Consider the following 27,901-nt stretch of genomic DNA (forward strand, 5'->3'; position numbering starts at 1 on the left):
TACAGTAAAACAAGACATGTGCTCAGTGTCATTCCAGTGGCTAAGCAGTTCTAATGCAGCATTTCATTTATGCAGAAAGTCGACCCAAAAATGTAACAGAATTCTTTTACTACCTTGCAAACACTGGTATTTTCCTTCAGAAAATTTTAATCTATGCCGTGTTGAGTAGGTGTATTAGAAGAATATTCCACTTTTTGTCCTCTGTCAGCCGGTTAGATATCTGGTTTCTACCTCACGTCTTTGATCCCCCAGATATCTGTGACATAAGGTTGCTTTGTTGTCTGACATGGTTTTCCTTATTAACACCTAAGCATGGCTCTTTTGTTCCATGGTAAGACCCATTGAAGTCTTGGTAAGTGAGAAAATTGAATCAGGTGACGGTTAATAGCTTTGTGGTGCGTCTTATGAAGATCATGCAGCTGCTTGGAGTGAATAAACAAACAGGGAAATGGCACCTAAATAGATTATGTAAACTCACTGAGGAAGAGGTTATCAGCACCATCTCTCTGATTGATCCAGTTGCATTTGGCGAGAGATGGATGGGTAGGCCTCAATGAAGAGAGGTTTATATATCAGACCACACTGTTTGCATATCACACTGAAATAATTTGTGCATATTTCAGACCAATTGGAGATTAATTTAGATAGCCTGCTAATTAGAACATGAAATAGGTTTCTGCAGAACAGGATTCTAGGATCTCACTGTGAATTCGGCAACAGTAGGTTTGCAAGTTCTTCAGCTGAAATTGGTCTGTGCTTACTGAAATTCAAAGCACTGCCTCCAGTGGTTGAAGCTGGATATGTTGTTGAATGTATGGGCGTGTGTGAGCTCCAGTTTCCAGGTCCAAAGAGTGGTTCCAAAAGCAGCACTCTAGACTGGGACTAAATCGGCAGTTAAAGACTTCTTTTGAGGAAATGCGACAAAAAATGTATTGTATAAATTGTGACAATAATTTTAAATCATTTTGTCAATGGTGAGAGTCGGGAACACTTTGTGTGTTTTCATATGTGGTTTCTTCAGATATCATCTTGTGAGAAATGTAATTCAATTAGAGTGTGCGCCAGTGTGTCTTACTGTGCGTCACTTTTCACCCTTCCATTTAGATAAGCGTGCTTGATGTCCGATTCACTGACAAATGACTCTTTTGAACCAGATCTTTTTAATGAATCAGCCGTAAAGATTAATGAAGCGGGTTTGAACTCAGGAGTTCAGGTTAGTATTTTGAATCAGAGTCACTTTCCATAGCCATACTATTCCATTGTTTGAAGCCTTGAAAAGCCATTTCTAAAGCAAGTTGTTTTTAGTTGTAAACAGGGGCGTAGATTCCAGACACATTATTTGAGCTGTAAAGTTGTTTAAATTGTAATTTTTACAGTCGTTTTAGGGTTTGTTGACATTACATCAAATTGGCTATAATTTGACACAGAACAGGTTAATAAGCACTTTTATAACACTTAATTCATGTTAACACAGATATTGTTTGTCCTGTGGCTATACTTTTGAAAAAGTGTTTATGTTTACGGATTGGCTCCATTCACTTCCATTGAAAGTGCCTCACTGGAACACATATTCTTGCTTTTTTTTTAAGAAAATGAGGGACAAGTCAAAACTAATATATGTGGTATTCAACATTATGCAGCAAATGCTGTTGATTTAGTTTAAATTTTATTTGAACCGAGACGTTAATTTAAGCATAAGCCTTTATATCAAAAGGTCTTTAAGATCATGAGAAACAAACATTACAGATGTGTCCAAACCTTTTATTGTTACTGTAATTTCAATTCCAATGAATACCGCTAGAAATCAAGCAGCATCTGATGTGAATAAGGAGACAATATTGTCCCCAGGCAAGCCAAAGCCCTAACATGATGTTTTTTGATAGGTAATTGCTGTTAAGGGGAAATTTTTCTGGATTTAACTCAATCTTAATGTGACCTTCACAGTCACACTGTCTCTGTATTATGATCTCAGCACAAAGAGGCAGCAGAGGGCAGAGGCAGCGGGCTGCTTGTCTGGCAATGTGATAGCCATACAAAGGCAGCCTGGCCGATGCACTGGAAAGATAGCACAAATACACTCCAATTACACCCTGCCATCCCTCTCAAAGACAATCAAACCAGGCTGGACTGGCAGGAGCAGCAGTAGGAGAGAAAAGGGAAACAGAGAGAGGGACGATTTCTCTTTGAGTGATGAGTAGGACTCAGTTCAGTGCTTTGTTAAAGCTCACTTTAGGTGGACCGGCTAATTTGATCTAAGAGTTTACCCTGCCTGGCGGCTCCTTTGGTGATTTTCAGGGTTTGTTTAGTTTTACTGTGTACGTCTGTTCTTTGTCAGTTCTTAAAAAAGGGCTGATTGCTTTCAGGATAGAGAAAATCCACACACTTAATATCTTTTATGACTCATCTGAAGATACAGCTTCTAGCTTTGTTTTTCCTTGCTCTTCATCTCATCTTTCATCTTAGGAAAAAAGGATAATGTTTTAGCTGATCCTTAAAGGTGTAGTTCTTCCAAAAATAAATGTTATGGCATTATTTACTCATCCTCGTGTTGTTCAAAGCCCATATGACATTCTTGCTTATGTGCAACAAATAGAGATGTTAGGGAGAATGTTAACACTTTAAGCATCTTTTTTTCATACAATGAATGTGAGTGGTGATCAAGGCAGTCAGGGGGGCACAACATGAGTAGTGAGTAAATTATGACAGGATTTTTATTTTTGGGTCAATTATCCCCTTTGAGAGCATTGCTCTGACATGTAGTGAAGAATTTTCCTGAGCTGAAATAACTGTACTTCCTGTACCTATGAATTTCCTAACATGTTCTTTTCCGTCAATACAGTTTTAAATATGTGTTTGCAGTAGAGAGACACTTCTTCTCCCAAAACTCAAGTATTGATTTTAGTTTGAACACTAGAAACTTTAGTTTCCCCATGTCCACATTGTTGTTTTCTAATTCTCTTTTCCTTAAAGTGTGGAGAAGAACACGAACCATGTGCTGAGCTTCATGGATGTCCAGCACTGGCAGGACAGTCAAAGTGAAGAGCTTTTTTGTACAGAGACCAGTAGGTGGTTGTTGGTACGCTACAAATTGAAAGTTCGAAATTGGTTTCACGCAAGGGTGCTTCTGTCATTTGCTGTGCTGAATAGTGGAATTCACTGGATAATTCCAGCATTAATTGATTCTGGGGTCTGAAATAAACAGGCCCTGCCAACTTTGCAGATCTGCTTCTTTTTCAGTTGGAGAGGTGTAGTTGCTATGACCAGACATGGGTCCATGCCATTGTTTTGCAAGTCAGATTCAAGCGTTATCCTTTGACACTTGAGTAATGTAAGTGACTACTTCATTTGCTTCTGAAGGGCTTTTAAAAGGTTTCCATCAGGTCAAGATATTAATTTAAACTCAAAGTCTTTGAGTCATTCAATAAATATTTTTTTATTCATTTTTTTTATATTTCAGCTTTAACACTACACATTATCTTAGCCAATAAAACACTGAGTGAATTTGCTGTAGATTATTGCATGAGTGGTGCTTACAGGATATTTCTATGAGGTTGCTGATTATTTTTAGCACTTTACTATATGGTTTTTAGGGTGTTATGAGTGGTTGCAAGGTGGTTGCCAACTGGCTTTGGTCAAAACAGCCCACCCCCAAGCCTTGATAATAATTTAGTCCCTAGAAATTACTCTGGTCGCTTCTTCAATGAAAGTTTGTTTTTTCAAGTCTGATCTATTAGGAAACTCTCAAACTTACTTTAAGCAATTCTAACTGGCTTTTTAATGGAGTGGCATAACAGTGATTTTAAGATATTAGTGATATTTAGATATTACATATTACCATGTTGGGTGATTCTCACGAAACCTGTCAAGCAAATGTCCAACTTGAAAGATTTGGACAATGCCAGATAGCATTATTTAAATGATTCCGCTAATTCCATACCTGTTTTTTTTTTTTTTACAGTTTTAAATGACAAATCCATTGTTGGATTGTTTGTTATTTTGTGACAGATTTGAGTCTCAAGTAGCCTTTAACCCAGTCAAGTCATCAAAAGTCCAAAAACATAATCTCAAATCTAACGCAAATTTAAGTCTGCACGCTGCAGTCCATACATCTGGTTAAATAGAGCTTTCTGTTAGAGCCGAATCAGTCATGTGAATGATCAGGTGTGCTGGGGCTTCAAAGTGTCTCTGCCTGTCACCCTAGTTTTTCACACATCAGGAACACCATAGGGACTCTCGTCAATGAGACAGTGGCACTGCATTAGACTCACTTCTTACTCTAATTCTCACTCCACCATGATCCCCCCCAAAATTAGTCTGTCTCACAGAGATTACAGCTGGAATTGTGCCGCCACCACCATTAAATCACTCAAGGTTTTGATTGGCAGTTTGAGGTGTGTATGTCTTAAAAGGACATTGGAACAACTAACATTTTATTAGATGAGTGGCATAACATCAAGATGACATTGTGCAAAAAGATATACTTTTTTTACCATACCATTAGCCTATACTTAAAGCAACAAACCTCACATATCAGGAAAAGAAAAGTTGTCCACGGCAAGATCCATGCCATAATTCAGCCATGCCAGAAGGTCCATCCAGCATGTGTAACTCTGGTCTCTTTGGTGAGGTGAAAGATGGTTGGTAGGAGGCTGAAGAGGAGTGGTTTCCTGCTCTATGGATGGTGAAAAAGGCTCAAAGTGTGGACACGAGAGGGCAAATTTGAGGATAGCACCACAGGACTCTGGGAAGTGAACCTGGCTGCTCCCCATGGAGCTAGCGAGAGTGGGAACGAATGGACGACATTTACAAATGAGCCTCCTCATCGCCACATGGGGGAATAGAGGATCCTATTGTGTCCCAGCCAAAGAACTGCTCAATCCTCCCCCACATCCATAAAAAGCTGGATAAGGAAAAGGATGTTTGCCTGGGCTTTGGTGCCCAAGGCAAGTGACAGAGGGCATGCTTAACTTCCCCTCTTTCTTCATTCCTTCCACATGAAAATTTGCATAGGAAGGATTTATCATGCATACCCCACAGTGTAAAAACATAGACTCTAGTTATAGTTGCTTTTGTGCTTTCTTAATTGATATTTGACAGCCATGTATTTATTTTCTTTCTTACATTCTTTTCTATGCAAAGTGAAGCCAGTATTTTTACCTACTGTACTACTTTTCTATTATGTTCATTCCAGTAAAAATATCAAAACATCCTTAAAACTTTAACTAAATAATGTAAGATAAATAGAATTAAGTGTATTATTTTTCTTAATGCAGATTTTTTTCTTTCTTTTTTCCATGATAAAATTTTTATTTTCTAATATTTGTATTTATTTTTCTTCTTTGCTGTCCACCAGTTATTGTCACTTCAATTATTCACATGCACACATAGACCCTTGCACATACTTTATAACCAAGGCTAAGCTGTTAGACCCTGAGTAGAGATGGTAAGGAAGGTGACGTTGACCATCTCCAGCTGTTTTTGTTGTTTTTTTTTAGCCCTAAATGATGATATCTTCTCAAAGAGCAGTTTCATTTCCATCCCATGCAGTGGGTCCTGACACTAGCAGCAAAACAATCTCACTAAGTGCCAACACTCCCCTTCCCCACAACAACAAGCACAGCTTCCCCCTACACATCCTCTCCTCCTCCTTTCAAAGAGGCTGGAGTCTGAAAACATAAGGCCTAGATAGAATGGCTGGAGCAGAGCCATTCACTTAGCCCTTGATGGGGAGGATTCTGTGCTGTGAGATTGGGATAATTTGTTTCGTGAGCCCTCGAAATGGGACCCCGGGAGGTGATCCGCAGGCGAATCAGCATGCCAAGTCAAACATTGACCACCAGCTGGAAAACATCTTAGCTATTCTGGATCAATTCTGAATTGATCTCGGCACAACTGTATATATAATGTAGGCCATTCAGCTGTCTGTCTGACCAGTGCTGGGAAAGAGATATGATCTGCTCACACCCTTTAAAAGCACATTATGGGAAAGGGCAAAGGGCCTGAAGAGTGTTTCAAATGAGCAGAGAGTGATGCCTCTGTTCACTAAATGGATTCTATTCTGCCTGGTTTCAGAGCAGATGTATTCCAAACTTGCTAACAAGGTTCTATGCATCCTGCAGACCTGTTTGCAGGGTATGACATGTCCCATTGCTTTCTGTTGAGTCGGCAGGTTGGTGGCAAAAAGCTCTTGGAAGAGGGGGGCGGCACTGAGCATCATGAGTATTGAATAGCTGTGGCAGGGCATGCACAGAGGAGTTATAATGCAGAGGCGGCTGCGAGTGCCATTCCTTCCCCTCATTTGGGCTGCCCATGGAGGCTGTATGCAGGGATTAATAGGTAGTTGACTGGAAAGCAAAGCTTTTTAACCCTACTAAGGGACTCATAGAACAGCACCACACCATGCCAGCAGATGCCAAGTGCAGCTGCCAGGGGCCAGAGTGATTTTGTTGTTTGCTCTCTCTCTCTACTTTCTCCTCTTCTTTACCTCTGTGACTGCATCCCATCATCTTTTCATTTTCAAAGGTATATGCAGGAATAATCATCGTTATTCCTGCACATTACACTTTTATTTAAAGAGCACTGAATGTTCTGCTGATCTTGCTATAATTCCCTTCTAAACTTAGGACTGATATCATCTATAGATGGGTAATTCTTCAATTTCAGGTACTTTTAGTGCTGTAAAATTCTAGAAAGTAAAGTACTGTATCTTTTGTCAACTTACTTTAAAAAAACAAATTCGGGGCAAAATATTTGGTGCAGGGGAAATAATTTTTTCAAATCTGATAACAATCATAAATGTTTTAAAAGTTTGTTTCTTTTTTTAGATGATCATAATTTCAAACATATAATAAAAAATATAATTTGTATTTTTAGTGTGAATTTTTATAACTTAATATTAAAAGTCTGTGTCTGGGACAAGGCTAAAACAGTGAAATCTTTACATAAAAGGCATTTAAAAAGTACCAAATATAAATTACGAAGGCATGGTAAAATGTTTTCCTATCAGTTTTGAAGTGACCTTCATATAATAAAAATAAATCTGTTTGTTTTAATAAAAATGGAACACCTGGGACATGAAAGTGCCCAAAGTTAAAGAGAAACCCATACACTGATGAGCCAAAAACATTATGACCACCTGTCTAATATGCTGTCGGTCCTCCACGTGCCACCAAACATTAATGACCCACGAGGTATGGACTCTAAAAGACCCCTGAAGGTGTCCTGTTGTATCTTGCAACAAGACATTATCACCATATCATTCAAGTCCTGTAAGATGCAAGGTGGAGCCACCATGGATCGGACTTGTTGGTCTAGCACATCCCACAGATGCTCAATCAGATTGAGATCTGGGGAATTTGGAGGGCGTCTTGAGCTCTTCATCATGTTCTTCAAACTATTCCCGAACAATTTGTGCAGGGTGGCATTGTGCATTTTCCTGCAGAAAGAGGCTATTGCCATCAGAGAATACCACTGCCAAGAAGGGTTGTACCTGAATCGCAATGATGTTTAAGTAGGCGGCACGTGTTAAATTGATGTCCATATGAATGCCTCAGTGTTTCCCAGCAGAACATTGCCCAGAGCATCACATTCCCTCCTTTGTCTTCCCACAGTGCATTCTGGTGCCATCACTTCCCCAGGTAAATGTCACACACATACATGGCTTTCCACATGTTGTAAATAAAACAGGACTCATCGGACCAGGCAACCTTCTTCCACTGCTCCATGGTCCAGTTCTGACACGCATGTGTTCATTGTAGGCACTTTCGATGGTGGACAGGGGTTATCAAGGGCACTCTGACCGGTCTGTGCAGCAGGTTGTGATGCACTGTGTGTTGTGATACATTCCTCTCATAACAATCATTAAAGTTTTCAATGACTTGAGTCACAGTAAATCTTTGTTGGTTCGGACCAGACAGGATAGCCTTCATTTCCTTTCATAGCCTTTGTGGTTTGTCCCTCCTCAGACCACTGTTGGTAGGTACTCACCACTGCTGACTAGGAGCACCCCTCAAGCCTTGCCATTTCAGAGATGCTCTGACCAAGTCATCTGGCCATAGAAATTTGGCCCTTGTCAAAGTCGCTCAGGTCTTTACTCCTGCCCATTTCTCCTGCATCCAATACGTTGACTACGATAACTGATTGTTCGCTTACCATCTAATCTACCCAGACCTTAACATGTGCCCTTGTTAGGAGATGATCAATGTTATTTTCTTCACCTGTGAGTGGCCATAACGTTTTGACTCATCAGTGTATACAGTATATTACAATGTAGTGATAATAATAATAACATTCACAAAACTGTTGAATTTAGATGAACACTTATTTTCCAAAATTCACAAAAAATATCTGAAAACGGAAATTGTGCACTATCCATTGACAATGCTGTTGGTAGATGTTGAAACTGACACTATAGGCCACCAATGGTAAACCAATCGGGCACATTTATTGACCATTAAATGTTAAAATTTCATAATGGCCAAATATTGGCCAGTTAATCAGCAAGTGCGATATGTCCATTTATAACTTGAAAGGAGTTTTCACATTTCTTTTATTATTTTGTATATTTTTTTTATGTCTGATGACAGATCAGGATCAACTATATCAATTTCATCCCTTTTTATGTTAGTCTCCTAAGGTGTAAACTGCCTTACAAAGATGTGCTTGTTTTTAATGAGCTGTGTGAGAGATGCAGAGCTCCATAGCTTATTCTGAAGTCCTTGACCTTTTCTCATCTCTTGCATTCTCTCAGTCGTCTCTGTTATACCCTCACACCTCTAACACACTCTGTTCATTTATACTCACATCTCCCCATTCCCTTCTTAACTGTCCCTCCCTGCATATCACTCTCTCTTGTGTCTAATTGCATTCAATTCACCCTAAGGGATGCCTGGGAAGTTAAATCCGCTCCCCCGGTTTCCCTCAAATCCATTTGCACCCTTCCCTTGTCAGGTCAGTTTCATAGGTTACCCTGCAGGAAATATCAGATGACCTCACTTTCTAGTGAGAACAAGTTATCTTGGGGAATAGAATAGGTTGAAAGGCTCATCCCAACCACCAATCCCCCCTCATATCCATCTGCCCCTCCTGCACAGACTTCCTGCTCTCAAGTGCAGAGCAAGGTCAAAATCATATACCAAGCAACACCACCAGAAGTTTGACGATTTTAACACACAGTGGCCCCAAGAAGGGCATTTGGACACTTAAGCAATACAAAAAAATGCTTGAATCTCATTGCTTTAGACAACACAATATCAAACCAAGTGGCATTTATTTTTGACAGTGCAACACACGTTCAAAGTAAAATATGTAGTTTTTAAGGTTTTAAATGGTTAACCAATTGATATACAGTTCGTGCAACATGTTTGTAGTTCAGTTATGCCAACTCTTTAGCATGTGAATGTGGGAATGACATATTGATAGGAAATTGGTTTTGGCGGACTAGATCTGCTATGCTGTTGCTGCAGAGCAAGTACGAAGACTTACTATTGTTTGAAGAACACATGCATACAGAGTTAGCATGGACATGCTTCTGATTCTGCTAAATGACACTAAATACAAAATATGCTGTATCAAGCACGTGTTATATGCTGCTGAACACATACACATAAACAATCCTGTGTCAAAGATCTAGGTAGGTGGAAGTGGGCTTCAGAGAAAAACACAATTAGAGAGATGCAAGATGATTGGCTACCCGATAACAAGTCAGAGAACCAATCTGCTTTGCACTACCTAGAGTTGCATGGCTGAACTTTGGTAATTTAATGTGCTGAAAAAACATGTGGTTACTCTGCTAGGGCACCTCTGGAACTGACTTTGTACGTACAGTACACTACAAATCACCTTGGGTTTAAAGAATTGCAAAAATAACTGTCTAGAAAAGTGAAGTTAGTGCTAAGAAAAATTCGACCATCATTTATTTGCAGATGCCACTTGGTTTGATATTTTTGTTACATCTATATGCATTGAAATACATACATTTTTAAGTATATCTTAGGGGTCCCAAAGTGTCCAAATGCCAAACTTTTTGGAACCACTATATACATGCATTCACCTTCACTATTCTGACTAATAGGCATGCATGTCACAATATTTATTTATACAGTTCTAACAAAATATACCATGTGCACACATTTGTTTTCCAAGAAAATTTATCTTATGCTCTTCTAAGGCCTTCTGTAACCCATTTACTTCTTCCATCATATTTGGGACTTACTGAGCACGGAAGAATGCATGAAAGGAAGTTTTAGTAGAGGACTAATTTTGTAGTACATGTAGAATGAAGTCTTGGAGTGCGAGTGAAAAACTGTGGGTTGAAAGAATGAGGTTGACATATGTGCTACCCATGCAAACTCATGCAGTGAATGATGAATCTATTTTGATCACTTTTACTAGTCTCTATTTTTTCAAGCTCCAATAGAGATATCGAGACCTTTAAATGAGACAGTTCTTCGTGCTAGGTGCCATATTAGACTTAATAGGATATTAGTCTTCAAATGTAGGAGCTTGCTTCCTCTGAGATTGCCTATGAGCTTTTAGTCTTTTGTCGACTCAAATGCTCTGGCTCATGGGAATGGAGAGATTTGTTGTGGATGGTGTTTGGAGTCGTCTGATGGGTGCTGGGATAATGCCAGGGAGATACGTATCTCTGCTTTTAATGGAATGCTTATAGTTGTTTCAATTGATCAGCCCTGTCACTTCTAACTGAAAATTTTGATGCTCTCCATGCCTCTCTTTTCTCGCATTAATCTAGATGTCAAAAGCAAAAGTTAGAGACAACAAACAGATGAGTGACAGTTCATCCAGAGACATGGGTATGTCTACTGGAACAAACACCTCACCAAATGTCTCTGCCAATCCGACCAGAGTCTAATGCACAGAAAATGTGATGGGAAGCACATTTATCAGAACAGCCTCTGTCTTAAAAAACAGGCAAAGTATTTGGTAAAATAGTTTTTTCCATGCATTACGCTGTTGTTGTAGAAACAAAGGATGGTAAATGTGTCATATAAATTGAGGAGATGTAAATTGCCAGACGTTTTCTTATATTCACAAAAGACCCACTCGCCCTAGCTGCTGTCGGCAATGACAGTTTGAGTGAAACGTGAGGCGTTTGTTGTCTGGTTTCCTATCAGTGAGGCCTTTTCAAAATTGAATCAGGGATGTTCCTTTCAGGGGCACTCATTTACTCATTGGGGAATAACACTGCCCTCAGATGGAGACAGAAGCAGGAGAGGACATGGAAAAAGGAAGATGTGTTTGAAGTGAGGTAACGTAGAGGTGACACCATTTAGCATTTTAAGAGCGTTTTAAACAGGTGCAAGTAGACGTGGTTCTCAGTAATCAGCTTTTCTGATGTAAGCTCCTGATACATGGATTTTACAGACTCTCCAATGTCAAGGTCCTCTTCTTCTTTGTAGTATTGCTGGAAAACAGCTCAGAGATGAGAGGCATGTGTATAGGGTTCTCACTGGCACATTGTTCTTGGTTTAAAAAGGTTATTTGCTTCCTTTTACTTACACCGTGAATACCCTGCACGTGTCTCTTGAGGGCTGCTCTAATGAAATGTTTCTTTCAGAATAGTTGAGCTTATACTCAGTACCATCAGCCCACTCCTCTGTAGATCAATTGCAGAGAGCAATTAGAAATTAGTGAAAGAATAAGAGAGAAAGGAAGAATTAAATTAAATTAAAATGAATGAACATTGTCACCATGAACATTCACCCCCTCATGTTGTTCCAAACCCCTATGACTTTCTGTCATGGAACACAATATACAGTATATATACAGTCGCAAGCTTAAGTTGATCATAGAGACCACTGGTGCCAATGGTTTCTACAATCTACTTAGGCTTACAATGCTTTTAGGAAACACAGCCCTGGCCGATATATTGGTCTATCACTAGTCACCATTCATTGCCTCTTTTTTCCAAACAATGAAAGAGAATTGTGTCTGAGGTCTCACATTGTGTTGCATAGAAGAGAAGAAAATCACACAGGTTTGGAACTACATGACTACAAAATGATGTAGTCATGTAGTGACTGCCATCATTTTCATTTTTTGGTGAACTATGCCTTAAGAATGGGAAGTATCTTCTGAGTGGCTGAGAGTAGCACTGAAGGGCTGGCCATAAGGTCAGTAGATTGATCTTGGAGGTGGTTGAAAGCTGTTGGCCAGACTTTGATGCACCATAAATGAACAGTTGCACAACTGTGCCCAATCAGCCTGAAAGCGAGCTAGCCACTCATTATAACACCAAAAAAACTTTGTCTCTCACAGCTGTTTAATGGCTCTTCCTCTGTTTTTGTTATTTATTTTTTTTAAAAACATAGATGCAACTTTATGGTTGATTGGGGTATTAGAATAATCCTCAACATCTAGTGGTGGGTAGGGGATGCTTGCACTTGCCTTTTATTTACTGGACCAGGCCTCTTGCACTCATCCCCAGAGCACTAAGGTCGGCATGTTGACTTTTAATGGAAAAGCGATAAAGAAGAAGAATTTCAAATGAGCTTCAAGGTCAAAGAAGGAGCTTTGCACACAGCTATCTTTCTTACTTGTAAAACAAACAGGACTCCAAATCACTGCATCCCATTAGCAGCGTGCTGCAAAAGGATGCGAGAACACGGACTGAAGCTTATTTTCTTAACCGTATGCATTACATTTTGTAATTGAGTGTTATTTAGACACAGTATTCTTCTAATTAGAGAAACAAATTGAAAGCTTTGTTTACTTGGGTAGTTTGTGCAAAACTTGGTCATCATTGTGGAGATCTTTTGCAATTAAAGGGGTAGTTCATCCAAAAATAAAAAGTCATAATTTACTCACCCTCATCTTATTTAAACATCTATGACTTTCTCTCTTTTGTGGAACAAATGTTAATTTGTTTGTAATGTTAGTTTCCATCACTATTCACTTTAATTGTATAAAAAAGTTAGTGAAAATGAATGGTGACTTATGCCAATCACTGCCCCCAGTGGCTGAAGCTGAAAGTGTTGTTGAATGGATTGGCATGTGCGTAAATTTCCAAAGAGTGGCGCCAAAAGCGATTTTGTGAAGTAAATTGTTTTTAGTCGTAAATTATGTAATACATCAACAGAAATGCATATTTTATTAACTATACACCCTAACTCATTCCCAAATCCTAAACCTAACATTCAATGGAATAAAAATAAAATCATTGAATATGTGAGCTGAGAAATTTCACCTTCGGGTTTCCATGTGACCAGACCGTATCTGAGGCTGCACAATGCGCTATCAAAAGCGCCACAGGAAAAGATAATCACGTTTTAATTGACGCAAAAATTAAGATTTCTGATGGGAGATGCCAAGTTTAATCAACTTGGCAGAATGACGTCAATGTCAAGGTTGGTAACAATATGTTTTTTTGCCCTTTTGAGTGATAAAAAAGTGAAGCGTCCACACTTGAACCACCACTTGTCCAATAAGATTAGAGTGCTGTAACTAACTGTTTTATTAATTTAAAGTATAGTAAATAATCTCTATCTGTTCCTGTTTGGAATGTCCCCTCCTCACTTTCAGCGAAGACATGGAAGTGTTTAGTTTTGAAAATGAAGAGGTTCTCCACCTCCTCAATTCTCTATGGTCATATTCCATAGACTCTACCTCTCGTCCTTCCCTCTTTTCCTCTCTTTTACGTTAATCAGAACAGCACTATCTCTTAGACAGCACCTGCAGGCCATCGAGCCAGCACTAGTCCTGCCTGTGTGGGCACTGCCAGTCTTGGCACCCTGGTACCTCTAGGGAATGCTTTACTGCCAAGTGTGAAGGGATTATACCATAGAGTTCTAGCAGAGTTAAGATTTACTGACTCTAAATATATAATACACCTCACAAGGACTACTGCATCTAAATAAGGCATTGGCTGTTGGAATTAGAATCTAAACTATAGATGGACTGTGGACAGTATTTCAATTAGATTTAATTAGGTTTGTAAATAAAATAAATGGAGAATATTGAAATTGATTGTATTTTGATTGATTTAGATTATTTAAACTGCTTGGCCTTATGTTCTAGAAAGCAAGCTTATTGATTGACAGTTTAGATCTGAGAAAAAAGAAACAAAAAAAAGACTCAAAGTCAACATGACACGAATTTACTTTTTATAATATACTTTCCTGGTCTTATTGTTCAAAATTCACATGTAGCATTAATTAAAACTGCCAGAAAGTAAAAAGAACACAGTGCAGTGTATATCTGGTTTAATAAACAATTATTGATCGCTTAAAAAGAAATGATGTTGATGTCCATTTGATTTGTCAGCAAAAGCAAAATTGTAGTCAGTCTTTACTGAACATTTACATTTGTCTTTACATTTGTAGTTATAGAAACCATGTTCAGTTCTTCTTTTTTTTTTCTAAACTATTCATTTGATTTCATCTTAATTTACCCGGAACAGAATATTGAGACCAAGGAATAATCTGATTCTTGTTCCATACTATCATTTGTGTCCCTCTGCATTTCCTGCTGTCTTTGTATGAACAAATGACAAATGCCCTCAGTGAGAAATGAATGGTTGGCTGTCACAGGTAATCATGAGGTTGCTTGTCAGAAACCGGTCTGCTTTCATTTCCCATGATTAGCTTTGTGGAGGAATGATGGGATATGTTTCACTCATCCACTTGTCTGTTTTGTTGGGTGACAGTGATGACTGGATTAACATTGGTACCAGAAATCATCTATTGTCATGCTTATTGCGTATCTCAAGAAATTATTAGTCTTTTGCTACAGCAATCAAACAGCCGCTCCTACATAATATAAAGTGAAATGGAGGAATGGAGGTGGTCATATTCATTTCCTTAAGGTATTCAAAAAGGAAGGGTAAATAAGAGCTTTCCTATAGAGTAATGGGAGCTAAAAACACTGAGAAATCTACTTGATTCTATAATGCGATCAAGAATGTAACCACTCAAAAAAAGGTCTTAGGTTTTAGCTGGTCTTTGGTGGTGTTATCTGCTTTAAGTGGGATTTTGGGCACTTTTTAGCTGATCAGGCAGAAAGACCCTCTTAAACAAGCTAAAGCCAAGTTGAACCAGCTAAGACCATCAATCAAGGTTTGGCAGGATTGTAATAGTATGTAATAGTTCAATAATGAACCATTGGAAACCTCGTATTGATCAATGTCTTTCAAGCAAGTCAGTCCACTGGCGGCCATTTTTGGAACACGACTGGGAAACTATTGAAAGTGCAGCTCCTATCTACTTGAATGGGGAAAGACTGAAATCTCCAAAAACATTTTGTCAAGATTATGCTAAAAGAACATATTTCAAATCAATAGTCAAATTTGACAACACTGGTATCATAAATTGTTCTTCTTTCTCCCAGATTACGCAAAAAAAATGCAATTTTCTCGGCTTGTATTGCAAATGAACATGCACGTTCTCGAGTTGGTTGACAGGTGATATCTGTATCTAAAAGGTTATTGACTCCTTTACTGTAAGTCGGGACTTCCTTTTTACATCCGTTGACCTTTGGGCATTCCAGTTTCTCTCAATCATTTTAATAGAACTAGCCCATCGCTGCTAAATAGTCTCTTTATTGGTCCACCGCTAATCTGAATATTGGAGGAATCGCCTCCCCTTTATTGTTTTTGATGGTTATGGTCATGTTTGTTATTACTACATTTTGCACAATTGTATAATGCTTAATTTTTCATAATGTATGTTTATTTTTGTAATGGGACTTTACAATCCTCGAGTTACAAAAGTTTATTTATACATATGTGTTAAAAATGTTAGTGATATTCTGCAAGTGTAACACTGGCTTTTACTTGTGTCTCCTCTGTCTGGTAGGAAATCGCAGCATACTTGATAACATTTGAAAAGCACGAGGAATGGTTGACGACATCCCCTAAAACAAGGTAAGAGAGTTCATCTATCCCTTGCCATTAGAAATGTATTTTACCCAGAACTCTAGGTTTTATCATCATAAATCCCAAATGAAGCCATTAGCTGGAGATTCCCCTAATGACCCACTTGGGAATTGCTGCCATCTTAAAAGTTGGGTGTTTGATATTGGTGGACATTGATGGCAGTTTCAAAAGGTTTACTTCTTTCAGGACTTCGCCTGACAGGTAATGGATTATTAATGTGGACTAATAACTCTAAATAGCCTATTAGCAGAACTCTTAGCTCAATGCTCTTCTCTCATCTCCTGTGAGTGTGATGGTAATGTGTTCATATCTAACAGCAAATTAAACGTCCTCTAATAAATTGAGGTGTGAGCTGAGAGCCGTCTAGCTGCTCAGAAAGAGATGGAAGGATGAGGTGTTGACTGACATTGAAGAGGGAAAACTGAGTGTGTATTGTCTGTGAACAGGTGTGTGTGTATTCATTTTTATTTGTGTGTATGTGTGTGTCTGCTCATGTGAGCAAATCTGTATTCATGGTTTCAAGCTTATAGCTCACCCCAGGATTTGAAGCAGCTCTGGTGAATCTACATGTTCCCAGACCCCACAAGCATAGGATTTGAGTATTTTAAGTCAAATATATATATACAGCTGATTGGCTGTAAGCCAGGCCAGGGGTGGGGGATTTGAGATGTAATGGTGTGGCACTAATCTAGCTTCAACAGTGTTGAAATGATCCTGATGTGGATGAGATGGGACAGAGATTACTATGGTGGCCATGCTGGCTGCTCCACCCACAGTGAAATTGGTTCAAAATAGTCAACTTAATTGTATTTATTTTATTAATCATGACAGCAATAATTCATCAAATGATGATAAAATTATACACTTTCTGTTTTTTAAAAGAGACAGTTTAGGTACATGGGTTGCAGCGGTGGAGCGATGCTGCACAATCCCATTAAAGTATGCTAGATCATGGTAGTCTGTTACATTTTCCACAACCTAGCACTCAGAACTATGTGTTTGCACCATTACCCGATTCAAACAATTCCTTTGGTGAATGAGGTGCTAAAACAACAAAAACAACACATGATGCTATTAAACCACGTTTTCAGTGGGTGCAATTCATTCTTAGTGAATTACCCTCAAATGTCTTCTGATTGGCTTTGATTTTGTCACTTCACACAACATTTTAACTTCAGTGAGGACAGAATATTACTCAGCCCTGGAAATGTATCGCTCCTGCATAGGACAGAGTGTAAGAGCCCAATTAACATGTTGTTGTGCTACTCAGAGTAAATCTCACTCTGCACAGATAGCACAGACAACCAATCATTAGAGAAAGAAAAGAGAAGAAAGGTTACTTGAAGGTGAGAGAGATGTTTTTGAAAAACGACATATAATTTATCCTCTGATGCACAATGTCGAGCCTCTTATGGTGTAATATTTTAAGAAGCTTCTAGTGTGGGCATATTGTGTATTGGTTTGTGTATGCGTGCAAGGGTTTAAGTCCCTATATTTCTTCAGTCTGTTTTTTCCTGGCCTCAGGTTAGGCCCCTAAAGTCTTCTGTTCCAGCCAGTTTGTTGAAACAGAACAGTGCTTTCTCCATCTCTCACCTGCTTCCAAGGAAGTTCTTCTTCTCTCCCAATTAGAGAGAGGAGAGCTCTGAGTTCCTGAAAACTGCCCACTCTCATGCTTTCCCCCAGTCTGTGCACAGGAAGTCGCCATCGTTACTGAGTAAAAGTTGACGAGGGATCAGGCACCCTCCACCCCTGTGTGCACTGTATTAAACAATTTAGCTGTGTCTGAATATCTGTACCATTGATGAAAAACTTGCTTCTTGACCGTTTAATTTTTTAATATGATGGCTCCTGTGATCTCATGGGAAAAATCCTTTGGTTGCACACTTTAGAATCTCCAAAGATGCAATACATCATCCAGGTTTTGTTTGCATACTCTTTTACTGCATAATCAGGCATCCTGCTCATTTGGCATATAGCTTTTTGCATACAATATAGTAGGGCAGCATGCATATGTGGATGCTGGGACTGTGTCATCTCCCTCGCTCTCTATCTCTCTTTCTGTCTTCCATTCTCCATCCCTCTCTGCCCTGCCCTGTTGTTATTAACAATCCTCATTCATGTGCAAATGGACTTTGAGTACTCCAACTTCCACCCAATTTTTCCCTCTGCCTCCTTGCCTGTAAGGGATATTGATAATGGCTAGACATCAAGCAAAAGCCAATTATAAGACATTTCCTTGTGTAATTGCTAGAGATGAGTTGAAGAGCACCCTCTCTGCTTTTTTATCACCAACACAAAAAAAATTAGCTTGTAAAAAAAAGTGTACGTCTTTGCACTCCCCCATTACAGGCTCTGCACTCAGTAATGTGTATTATCAATGGCTAAAGGGGGCATGGGAGGAGCTCTTGTGCTGTTTTCAAACGTTTATGTGTCCATCCGTACTGTTTGTCTATTATTGTCCTATGTTAACATGCGTCAAGTCATTGGCAGTGCTTAGCAAACATCTATCATTTGAATGCATTCGTCCATTTTATCACAAAAATGCCAGACAAGCAGACTGATTAAAACGTCAATAACAAAAAAATAATCAGCTATATTTGTGATAGCCTAGGCCTGTGTCACATATTAGAAAGTTCATATTCTTATTCTGCTGTTGAAAATAATCCAGAATGCATAATTTCTAATTAGCTAGCGATCTAGTAACAGCTGCGTCCTGTTTGATTGACAGGCGGCGTATGTGTTCGTGCTGAACATGCTCATGGTAATAGGCACCTGAATGGTCAAATACATTTAAAAATTCTGCCAAAATGCCTGTCTTGGTGAGGTATTCATGTAAACACAAAGAGTGATTTTTAAAGTGAACGTAAACAGTGGAGAAAAAAGGGGATTTGCATTAAAATGTCAGACTTGTAAGTATAAATGTAAGCTAATAGACCTGCTGCTGTCTAGTGTGTCATTATAATAATCAAACAACAATAACAAGAAAACGAGAAAACACTCACCACTCTTGATGTAAATGATGGCGATGGAGGCTTTTCTTTATTTGACTACCATACGTAAGATAAAATAATTATCAAATGACAATAGCCTCCTCCCCTACCCAGTGCAGTTTACATTTCTGTCACAGAGAACTGAGTTGATTGCATATGTACACTATTAGGTTGGGCATCGGTCACAATTTTAGAAAAATATACAACATAAACTTTGACATGTTACTTGAGAATGTAAGAGAATTAACAATTTACTTGTCCAGAGGACAAGCACATAACAATGATTAATGTCGAGCCCTGCAGGGTGTAAACCTCACTCCCTAGGCCTCAAGAGGAGCACTAGCGATTGACGCTAAGGGCTTTAGCCTTTAGCCTCCTCGTTAGCGTGCCCACCTCCATGCCGGAGACCCCAGTTTGAATCCCACTTGGAGCGGGTCGAGTACAGCAGTAATCCATTCCGAACTAAGTCAAAGAGATGTTCAATAACAGTAGTGCTTTGACTGACAGCTACACATTCTGATGCTGGTGGTCAAGGTATAGTGGACGTCAAGGTTCAGGGGTAATTAAAGAGGTTACAGGATGTTAAGTGATTTTGAAGCAACATATAATTACCTCCTTCTTACCGGTGGAAGCTTGGAACAGCTATGAGGTGACAGGCTACAGGAACTGACTCAGCCTCTGGGCAGGCCAGACTGGAGAGACAAGGGAGACAGAGGTCAATGGGCCATGGAGAATGTAAAAGCTAAGCAGTAGGCCGTGCATGGAGGCATAGCCTGGGGCTATGGACTCACATATACACAAACACACATACAGAATAAATATGGGAGGCACAGGTCACAAGCTTGTGAAGAGACAGAAGGAATATTATATTTGTATTACCAAGAGATCAGGCTCTAGAGAGAACCACAACAAAAGCAGCATTCTCCACTGAAAGGAAAGACTTGATGTGTGAGTAACAAATAGTACAAAAACAATGGAATAAACTCTTTTTTTTTTTTTGCTATGTTGTGTTCTGCTGATATAAAAGACGTTACTCAGAATTATTAAAGATAGCTGAGGTTTAGCGATGTGTCTTTAAATAATCAGAGAGTACACAGGAGAGAAAAGACTGAAGGTTCGTGATTGATGTGTTCAGTTCCTTTAATGTACATTCCCTTTCAGACAGGAAGTGCAACAATGTTTAAAATCAATAGGACCGCTTGCATGCCGGCACTAGAACAACACTACAGCTAATTCAGACCATACCTGTCAAAGCCCAGAAAATCTTCCACTACTCAATTGCACCACACTTTAATTTACACTGGTGGCCACCTCCCTTCCCACCTCCCTTCCCATTTCTATTAAAAGGAGAGCTCTGCATTAAGTGTTAATGAAAGCTGGGGTCGCCTTGTGATTTAGGTGAAGCCCCGCAGCGCTGACTCCGTGAAAAGATCTGGGATTCACTGCTTATTTCAACCCACACACACTCAAAATCACATGCATGCTTTCTTTTATGAGAAACTCTCTTTAGTCTAGACAAGAGAAAAAAAGATGATTAGAACTGAACTTCAGAGCCTTACACAATGGAAGCTTCCAGTGTAGACAGCTTCATTGATTATAAAGGGATCTATTTGCTTTTGATGTGATGCTCATGTCCAGTGTGTGTTCATAAGCTGATGTGAGATGAAATTACTGGATGATTGATAGACAAACTTGACTCCAGGATCTAGTTCATTAATGCTTGAAGGCAAACTCAAGCACCTGTCCTCCAGTCAGCTTCAGGCATAGTGCTGGCTGGCATCAGGTTTATGTCATATGTCTCTGGAAGGCATCTAGCAATATTGTTCTCTAATTGCTGTCATCGCACCTTACACACCTTAGTACTTGAATGAAAATAGGACAAAGTTACACAAAATCAGCAAAGCACTCACTCTAAAAAGGAAAGGCGAGCAGTGAAATAGTCATTCCAATGATATATATTAGCTTTTATATACAGTATATTGGCACTTTGGCCACTTTTAAATAGAAGTAAAGGAAGCAGTATGAAGTAATTTGGGGGATAGTGTTAGGAAATCACTAAAAATCACCCACATGAGCAACATTCCTTAAAACTTCCCGCAGGCTGCCCACTCTCCATTTGCTGACCATCTGATGCATATTCCGGTAAAAGAAAATTACAAGAGCTGGCTGAAAAAACTAAACAAAAAACAATTCCAATCTGATTAGCTTGGTATTGTATTATCACATCCGTCTGAAATGAAGTGATCTCATGAAATCTTATTTACATGATGCTGATGTAACCTAATGTACTCTTGTAGAATTATTTCATTTAGTGGCAGTGAACACAATAAGCTTTGTTCCTTACAATCATCATTCAGTGGGGAAACTAGGTTTGTACATGAGAAGGAGAGGGAGAATGACAAGTCTTTGAATATTTGTATTGTGTTGGACACTTGGTTTTGATCGATCACTCGGCTTTGGAGTCATGAATAAGTCATTATATACAACCATTGAATAGCGATATCTCTTTGTTCAAGCATCAGCCAAATCTGTTGCATACTTTCTTTACAAGAATAAGGACGCACTTAAAAAAAAGACAATAATAATAACTCACCATCTGCACTTTCAGCCAAAGCAATGGCATCCTATGTTTTTTCCTTTGTTAATTTATACTTATAAAATGTAAGTTGAGGGTTATGAGCACTTCATTACTCCACAATCAATCTTGTGTCATCCATCGTCAATACAAGACTGAGGTAATTTCTGAATTTACCAACCACACTTGCAACTATCAAATCCCATTTATTTTGTCCATCAACAGTGCACTGTCACTTTAATTGAGCATGAGCAGTGCTGCAAAAATAGCCAAAGCACCCCCTACACCGCAGCTCATGTTACGCTCTGATGTGCTACTACACTTCTGATGTAAATGCTCTTACCTGTTAACATGGACACTGAAAAAATTATACTCTGCTCACGCCTTGCTCACGCTTGCAATGTGAAACTGCCCTAATGTAGCAGTCATGAGTTATGACAGATATCAGTATGAATGATTTGATGAATCATTGAATCAATGAATCAATTCTCTTTGAGCAGATTTGTTATGTGTCTGGCTATTAAACACTGTACTCACATTATAATACTACACATTCTTTAATAAAACAAAATTATGCTTAATCTGTATCACTGCCCCAGTTTGTTTGGGGATATTTTTTTTCCTTCAGCCATTTTTAGCAGAATGGAAAATAAGCAGCATCTCTGCAGTGTTGGAACAGGACTCTAACAGTGATGTGATGTTCAGAACTGGAGTTGCTAATTTATCAGCTTTTATATATTGATTATTATCTCTGATTAAAGGGATAATAGTCATGTTGTCTTCCACAGAAGAAAGAAAATCATACCATTGGAACAGCAAATTACAAGAATTTTTATTTGTGGGTGAACTATCGCTTTAATGTTAATTTACGGAGCTTAGCTCAGTATCATATCAGCTCATATTAGTTAGTCTCTTGTTTTGGATTTTCATCAGTCTCTTTAGTGGCTTGTTTTGGATGTTGAAGACAGAATGAGAGAGATTGTTTAGAATGCAATAGTGAGTAATCCTGTTGGTCTTGCTGATGCTTCCTCAGTATATTGAAACTATCAACAATATGTTGCTCTCTTCTGAGGACCTGCACTGACATTGGAGTCTATCACCCATGTGGTCTCATGCTATGCATCTCTCTCTATTTCTCTTTCTCTCCTTTTATCCCTTTATCTCACTCCTTTTCTATTTCTCACTGTTCTGATGCTCCTTCCCACCCTTTGTCCCTGCATCCACTCTAGCACAGCTCCCAGTAGAGCATTCCAAACGACACAGCTTTGATTAAAACCTACAATACAGCAACACTGCCAGCTCAAAGGATGAGCCCGAGCAATGACAAAATACGTGCACACCGACCCAGGCACACCAACAGCAAATTAAACACACACACACACACACCATAGCAACACTTAAATTAGTATGACCCTCTCAGTTGGGTGTATTTGCGTGTTTGTGTGTGTTTGTGAGAGTGTATGTGTGTGCCCTTTGGTGTTGTCATCTCATCAAACATAAATTAAATGCCACTGTGTTCAGGGTGTCTAGTGAACGTGTCTGAGAGGGCATCTGACTGAGCTTGTGCCTAATGCTTTGTGGCACCCATGGGCTGTTTCCTGTTTTCAAGAGTGAGACAGACAGGAATGGAATAACAGAAACATTCTCTATGCAAGTATGTAGACGTGAATGCTTCGACAACGCATTGCAAGCTGGAAGGATTATTAGTCTGGTAGCTAGCTCTAAATACATATTAACTATCTTGCTCAGCAAGATTCTTTTCAAACTGATGCTTCACCATGACAGTAGTTGACCTGAGAGAGAAACCTACAGTGGCCATGAAGTGCAAAACAAAACAGCAAATCTAAAAACACAACGGCAAATCCAAAGATAAAATAATTATTCAGAAACACATCAATAAATCATAAAACACAACACCAAATCCAGAAACAAAACAATAATTAAAAAAACACAACAGTAATTCAGTCAAAACGGAAAGGCTAGGTACCAAAGCTATCAAAACCAATGCCAAAAGGTCACTGACTGAAAACCGAAATAATTTGGAGTGTTTTCTCTTTCTGGAAAACAGTAACAGGAAACTTTATAGCACAGAGAGTTTAAACAGCGAGCGGCAAAATGTAGTTTTAGGTACGATCTATGGTCTCATGGTTTGTCTAGTGTGTAAGGGACCATCTTAAAATCCACAAACTGGGCTAAAATATTGCCGCATCCAAGCTTTCATTAAATTTGCATATTCTAACTTAAAAGGTTCTGGTTGCTGCCAATGTATAGATTTTCCAAGTGTATCTAATTATATGAATACAGTATTCAAATATTTAAGAAAAAACATCACTAAAATTCATCAAGATGTCATTTTTACATTACAAAGGTTGTAGCAGGTTGCCAGTGGTGTGAATGACTAATGTGTATGTTTTATTTTATTATTATTATTATTTTTAAAAAAATTATAATTCCGTTATAATAAAAGTATAATTCCACATCCTGGGAAAATCTCACCCAGAGTAAATCAGCATATATAATAGCAGCCTTCTACAATCTTTACAATATGAAAATAAAAATTCAACTATTTGTTTTTCAATAATAATTATTTTATATGTTTTATTTTATTTTATAAATATAATTAAACACTATCCTCATAATTGGACATACTGGCTTCAAATGTAGAAAGTGAGCATCACCCCGACAGTCTACTGCAATCTTTAGAATCAGAAAATGTTTTTTTTAATTACAGTGATTATTAAGTTAGAATATGCAATTTGATTGAATGAACCGCCGTTTTAGCGCAATTTGTTGAATTTTGTCCCTTGCACGCCATAGACGAACATCGTGCCTTACATTTTCCTGCTCGCTATTTTTGCTGTCTGTGTTATAAAGTGCCCCATTACTGTTTTACTGAGTGACAAAACACATAATTTTCAGTAATTCAGCATTTGGAATTAATTTTACATTAATGTTTGTTATAGCGTCACTTGCAGCAATACTGAGAATGGAAAATGTATTTCTATTGCTTTCCCGCAGTCATGGAAAGCAACGAAATTTCCAGGCCTAGAAATTTAATTAATAGAAATGTATAAAATCTTTAAAAAAAATCCTTTACATTTCTACAGCCAATAATTAATCCTAGTTAAGCTCAACTCATAATATTTAATTGGTTAGAAATGGCTCTTTGGGATTGAAATGTACAATATGACATGTCCTAAATGAGCTACAAAATCAAGCCTGCATTGCTAGAAGCGATTGCGTTGACATACTTGCATACATTACGTTTCGGGCTGGAATAAAACAGAGACACTAGAGAGATAAAGCAGCAAGGTGTTTGAGTCTGAAGGCCACTTACATGGCAGCTTAGCCTATTAGCGGACAATTCTGTAACTTTCTCTAGATAGAGTGATTAAAGTCCAGCCCGACTGACGTCAAAGCCCCCATCCATCTGCATGCAATGAGAGAACACAATGCCCCACAAAAGAACTGCCAAGCCTGGGGCCTGACCAAGAGCAATCTTGTCACCCACCGGCCCCCTGAGCAAGAGCCACTCACACTCTGGAGGAAGATGCAAAGTGAGAAAAGGAGAAAGAAAATGAGGACAGGGAGCAAGACAGACAAGTCAACTGGAGGAGAAAGAGAGTGGATGAAAAATGGAAAGGGGGCAGAGAGTGAAGATGATGGAGGGATAGAGCAGTGGAAAATGGAAACATGTCAATAAGAAGAAAGCAGAGTGAGTCAAATGGAGATGGGCTGAGTTATGATGGATGTGGTTTAAAGAAGGGAGGGGACATCGTACAGTACATAGAGGAAAGCAGTAGGTAGAGTGACAGAGAGGCAGAGACAGCAGAAAAATGTTGAACGTCACTCTGGATTGAGATGGAGACTGACAAACTTGAGAATGTCACATGGTTTTTGGCCTGTTTAGAGAAAAAAAACATGATGTCCAGAAATGAGCTCTGGATCATTGCAAAGATCATGGGTGGCATCTAAAACATCAGGCTGAATAAGATACCACTTTACTTTGGCTTGCTGGCCACACTGTGTGGAACTGAGTACAATCAGTACAAATTACGTCTTGGTCCATAGTCTCTGTTGCACAGAGGTCAAACTTGTGCCTGCTCAGTGGCCACAGGAAATGCCTCAGCATGCCAGTTGTCCATGTGCCAATGGGCAGGGAGCAGAGAGGTTAACCTGAAGAGATTCGAGCACAATTAAAAGAGCATGACCAAGTGTAAACACTAATGCTGGCATTGTAATGGGAGGCTGCAGCAGAGGCTTACTGAATGAGGGGATGGTTGAATAATTAAGCTGGAAAGAAAAGTTGATGTCAAGCAGGTGTTCAAGGAGAAAGTGTCAGCCAAGCGGGCCAAAATGGGGAGAAGTGCTGCCACTGCAGTGTAATAATAAAGACTTAATTCAATTTGTGCTTTTGCTCCGGTGCACAGCACACTGGCCGCATGTCAGTTCCAAACAGCCCCTGTACTGTTCTCCAAATATGGAAGCACACACACATACACAATAGCATTTTTAAACAATCATACTCGTCCAGAATCCATTAATATCCCTCAAGCTCCAGCTTCTCTTTGTTTTAAACACCTCCATCTATGCTACCTCATACCACATAGTGGTGGAGATCTCCTTCCTCACTCTACCTTTCTCCCATCAATGCATAGTGGTGGAGATCTACATGTGAAAAAACAAAATGAGATATTTTTTATTTCAATTGTTTCTCCTGGAGAGAAACCCAGTAATCTCATATGTATCTGCTCTAGAATTTCAGATGAACTCTTTCAGAAGTCTACCATCAAAAATATTAATATTAGTTTGCAATATTAACTAAAACATTTCTCATCAAATTATTCCAAGACCAGATTTCTAGGTTATCTTATCCATGTTAATTGTATAGCTGTATATGTACTCCTACTGTATGTGCCTTTGTGTCTGTTTACTTATTTTTCAAAGATATTTTAGGAGAAACGTCTTCGACAAAGTTGATACTATTTTTTCTATGTTAAAGGGATAGTTCGCCCAAAAGTTAAAATTCTGTCATCATATAATCCCCTTCATGTCTTTTCAAACCATATAACTTTTTTCTTCTACTTTTTTCTTCAAAAAAAGATGTTTCATTTATGGAAAAATATGCAATTAAAGTGAATGGCGAGTGAGACTAACATACTACCCAAAATCTTTTGTGTTCCATGTGGGAAAAATTTTATAAAAAATTCATATTGGTCACTCAAGTGTCACAGAAATTAAGCTAACCATGTCCTAAGCTACGAAGGAGCAAAAAATTCCCTCTGTGAATGGTGAGTTTGCTCAGTACTTTCTGGTCAGTTTGCATGCACTACTTGATACACGACACTTAATGACTCAGGCTGGACAAGAGGAGCAATTTCTATGGGTGGCATAAATGTAGTGCCCCAGCAGGCTCTCCCCTGGGCATGATCAGTCCTGCTCCATCTGAAATCGGAGCAAACGGGAAGCCAAACTGAGGGTGTGTGCTTTGAGTCATGTAAGGAAAAGGTTAGAAAACTAGGACCTGGGTATGTTCCAGGGAGCTCCGTTAATAACTGGTACGGCCACACTTCCGTGCCCCACACACACAAACAAACACACAGGTCCTGTTCCATCTGTGGGTCTCCAGCGGGGTGGGGTGGCACAGGAAGAACACAGCGTGCCTGTGTGTACATTTAAAAAAAAAAATAGGGAGTGGAGTGGCCACCCTTGGCACACACACAGAGCAACAAGACACACACTGACAGTCATTATTTCTACACACACCTTAAGCATTTCTGGTGATACACATATGCATATGCGGGGTCAAATATTTACTTTTCACCAGTAAAGGGAGGGTAAATTGAGAAAATATTGAGACATCAAACCATACTTTGCATTTACTAAGAAAAAATATTTTTTTTCCTTTGACAATTAAATTATTGTTTTTCCTTCCATGTTTGTGACAAGCAGTTTCAGAGTTAGTCTCATTCACTGTAAAATTGCACCAGTCTCAAAACCCATAGTTATTGTATTCCTCATATGTTTGTTTTAGTGGTTTTAAAACAAGGAGTATTTCACATACAGTAGTTATTGGCACCCCTAGAAATTCTTATGAGTAAAATATATCTGAAGTATAGTCCCATTCATATTTTACATTTTATGAGTGCACCTGGGTGATAAGGAACATGAAATTGTTCAGCCATGACTTCCTGTTTCACATGGGTATAAATATGAGGTATTGTCTCCACATATGGTGAGGAGGATGTTTGAGTGCCCAAAAATTCTCCAAGAATCACAGCTAGAGAATTGCAAGAATTAGTTGGGTTTTTTACATGTGATCTACATGTGAAAAAAACATGTTAAAAAAAGAAAACCTGTGCTCTCATTCAACAACAAACTCATGCATCTTCAGTTTACAAAGACACTACTGGAACTTCAAATGGGACCAGGTTTTATGGTCAGATA

The 27,901-nt window shown here is 38.9% G+C and overlaps 1 protein-coding gene across 2 annotated transcripts in view; it reads left to right on the top strand.

The window, feature by feature from the left end:
• LOC127619231 (calmodulin-binding transcription activator 1-like) overlaps positions 1-27,901 on the top strand; it is a 548,116-nt gene that overhangs the window by 256,503 nt on the left and 263,712 nt on the right. For both annotated transcript variants that reach the window (XM_052092050.1, XM_052092052.1), the window contains exon 4: positions 15,810-15,877. In XM_052092050.1, the coding sequence (XP_051948010.1) occupies positions 15,810-15,877 (68 nt within the window). The remainder of the gene's footprint in view (positions 1-15,809; positions 15,878-27,901) is intronic.

The sequence above is a fragment of the Xyrauchen texanus genome, chromosome 25, assembly GCF_025860055.1.
Source record: "Xyrauchen texanus isolate HMW12.3.18 chromosome 25, RBS_HiC_50CHRs, whole genome shotgun sequence".
In the NCBI taxonomy this organism is placed as follows: Eukaryota; Metazoa; Chordata; class Actinopteri; order Cypriniformes; family Catostomidae; genus Xyrauchen; species Xyrauchen texanus.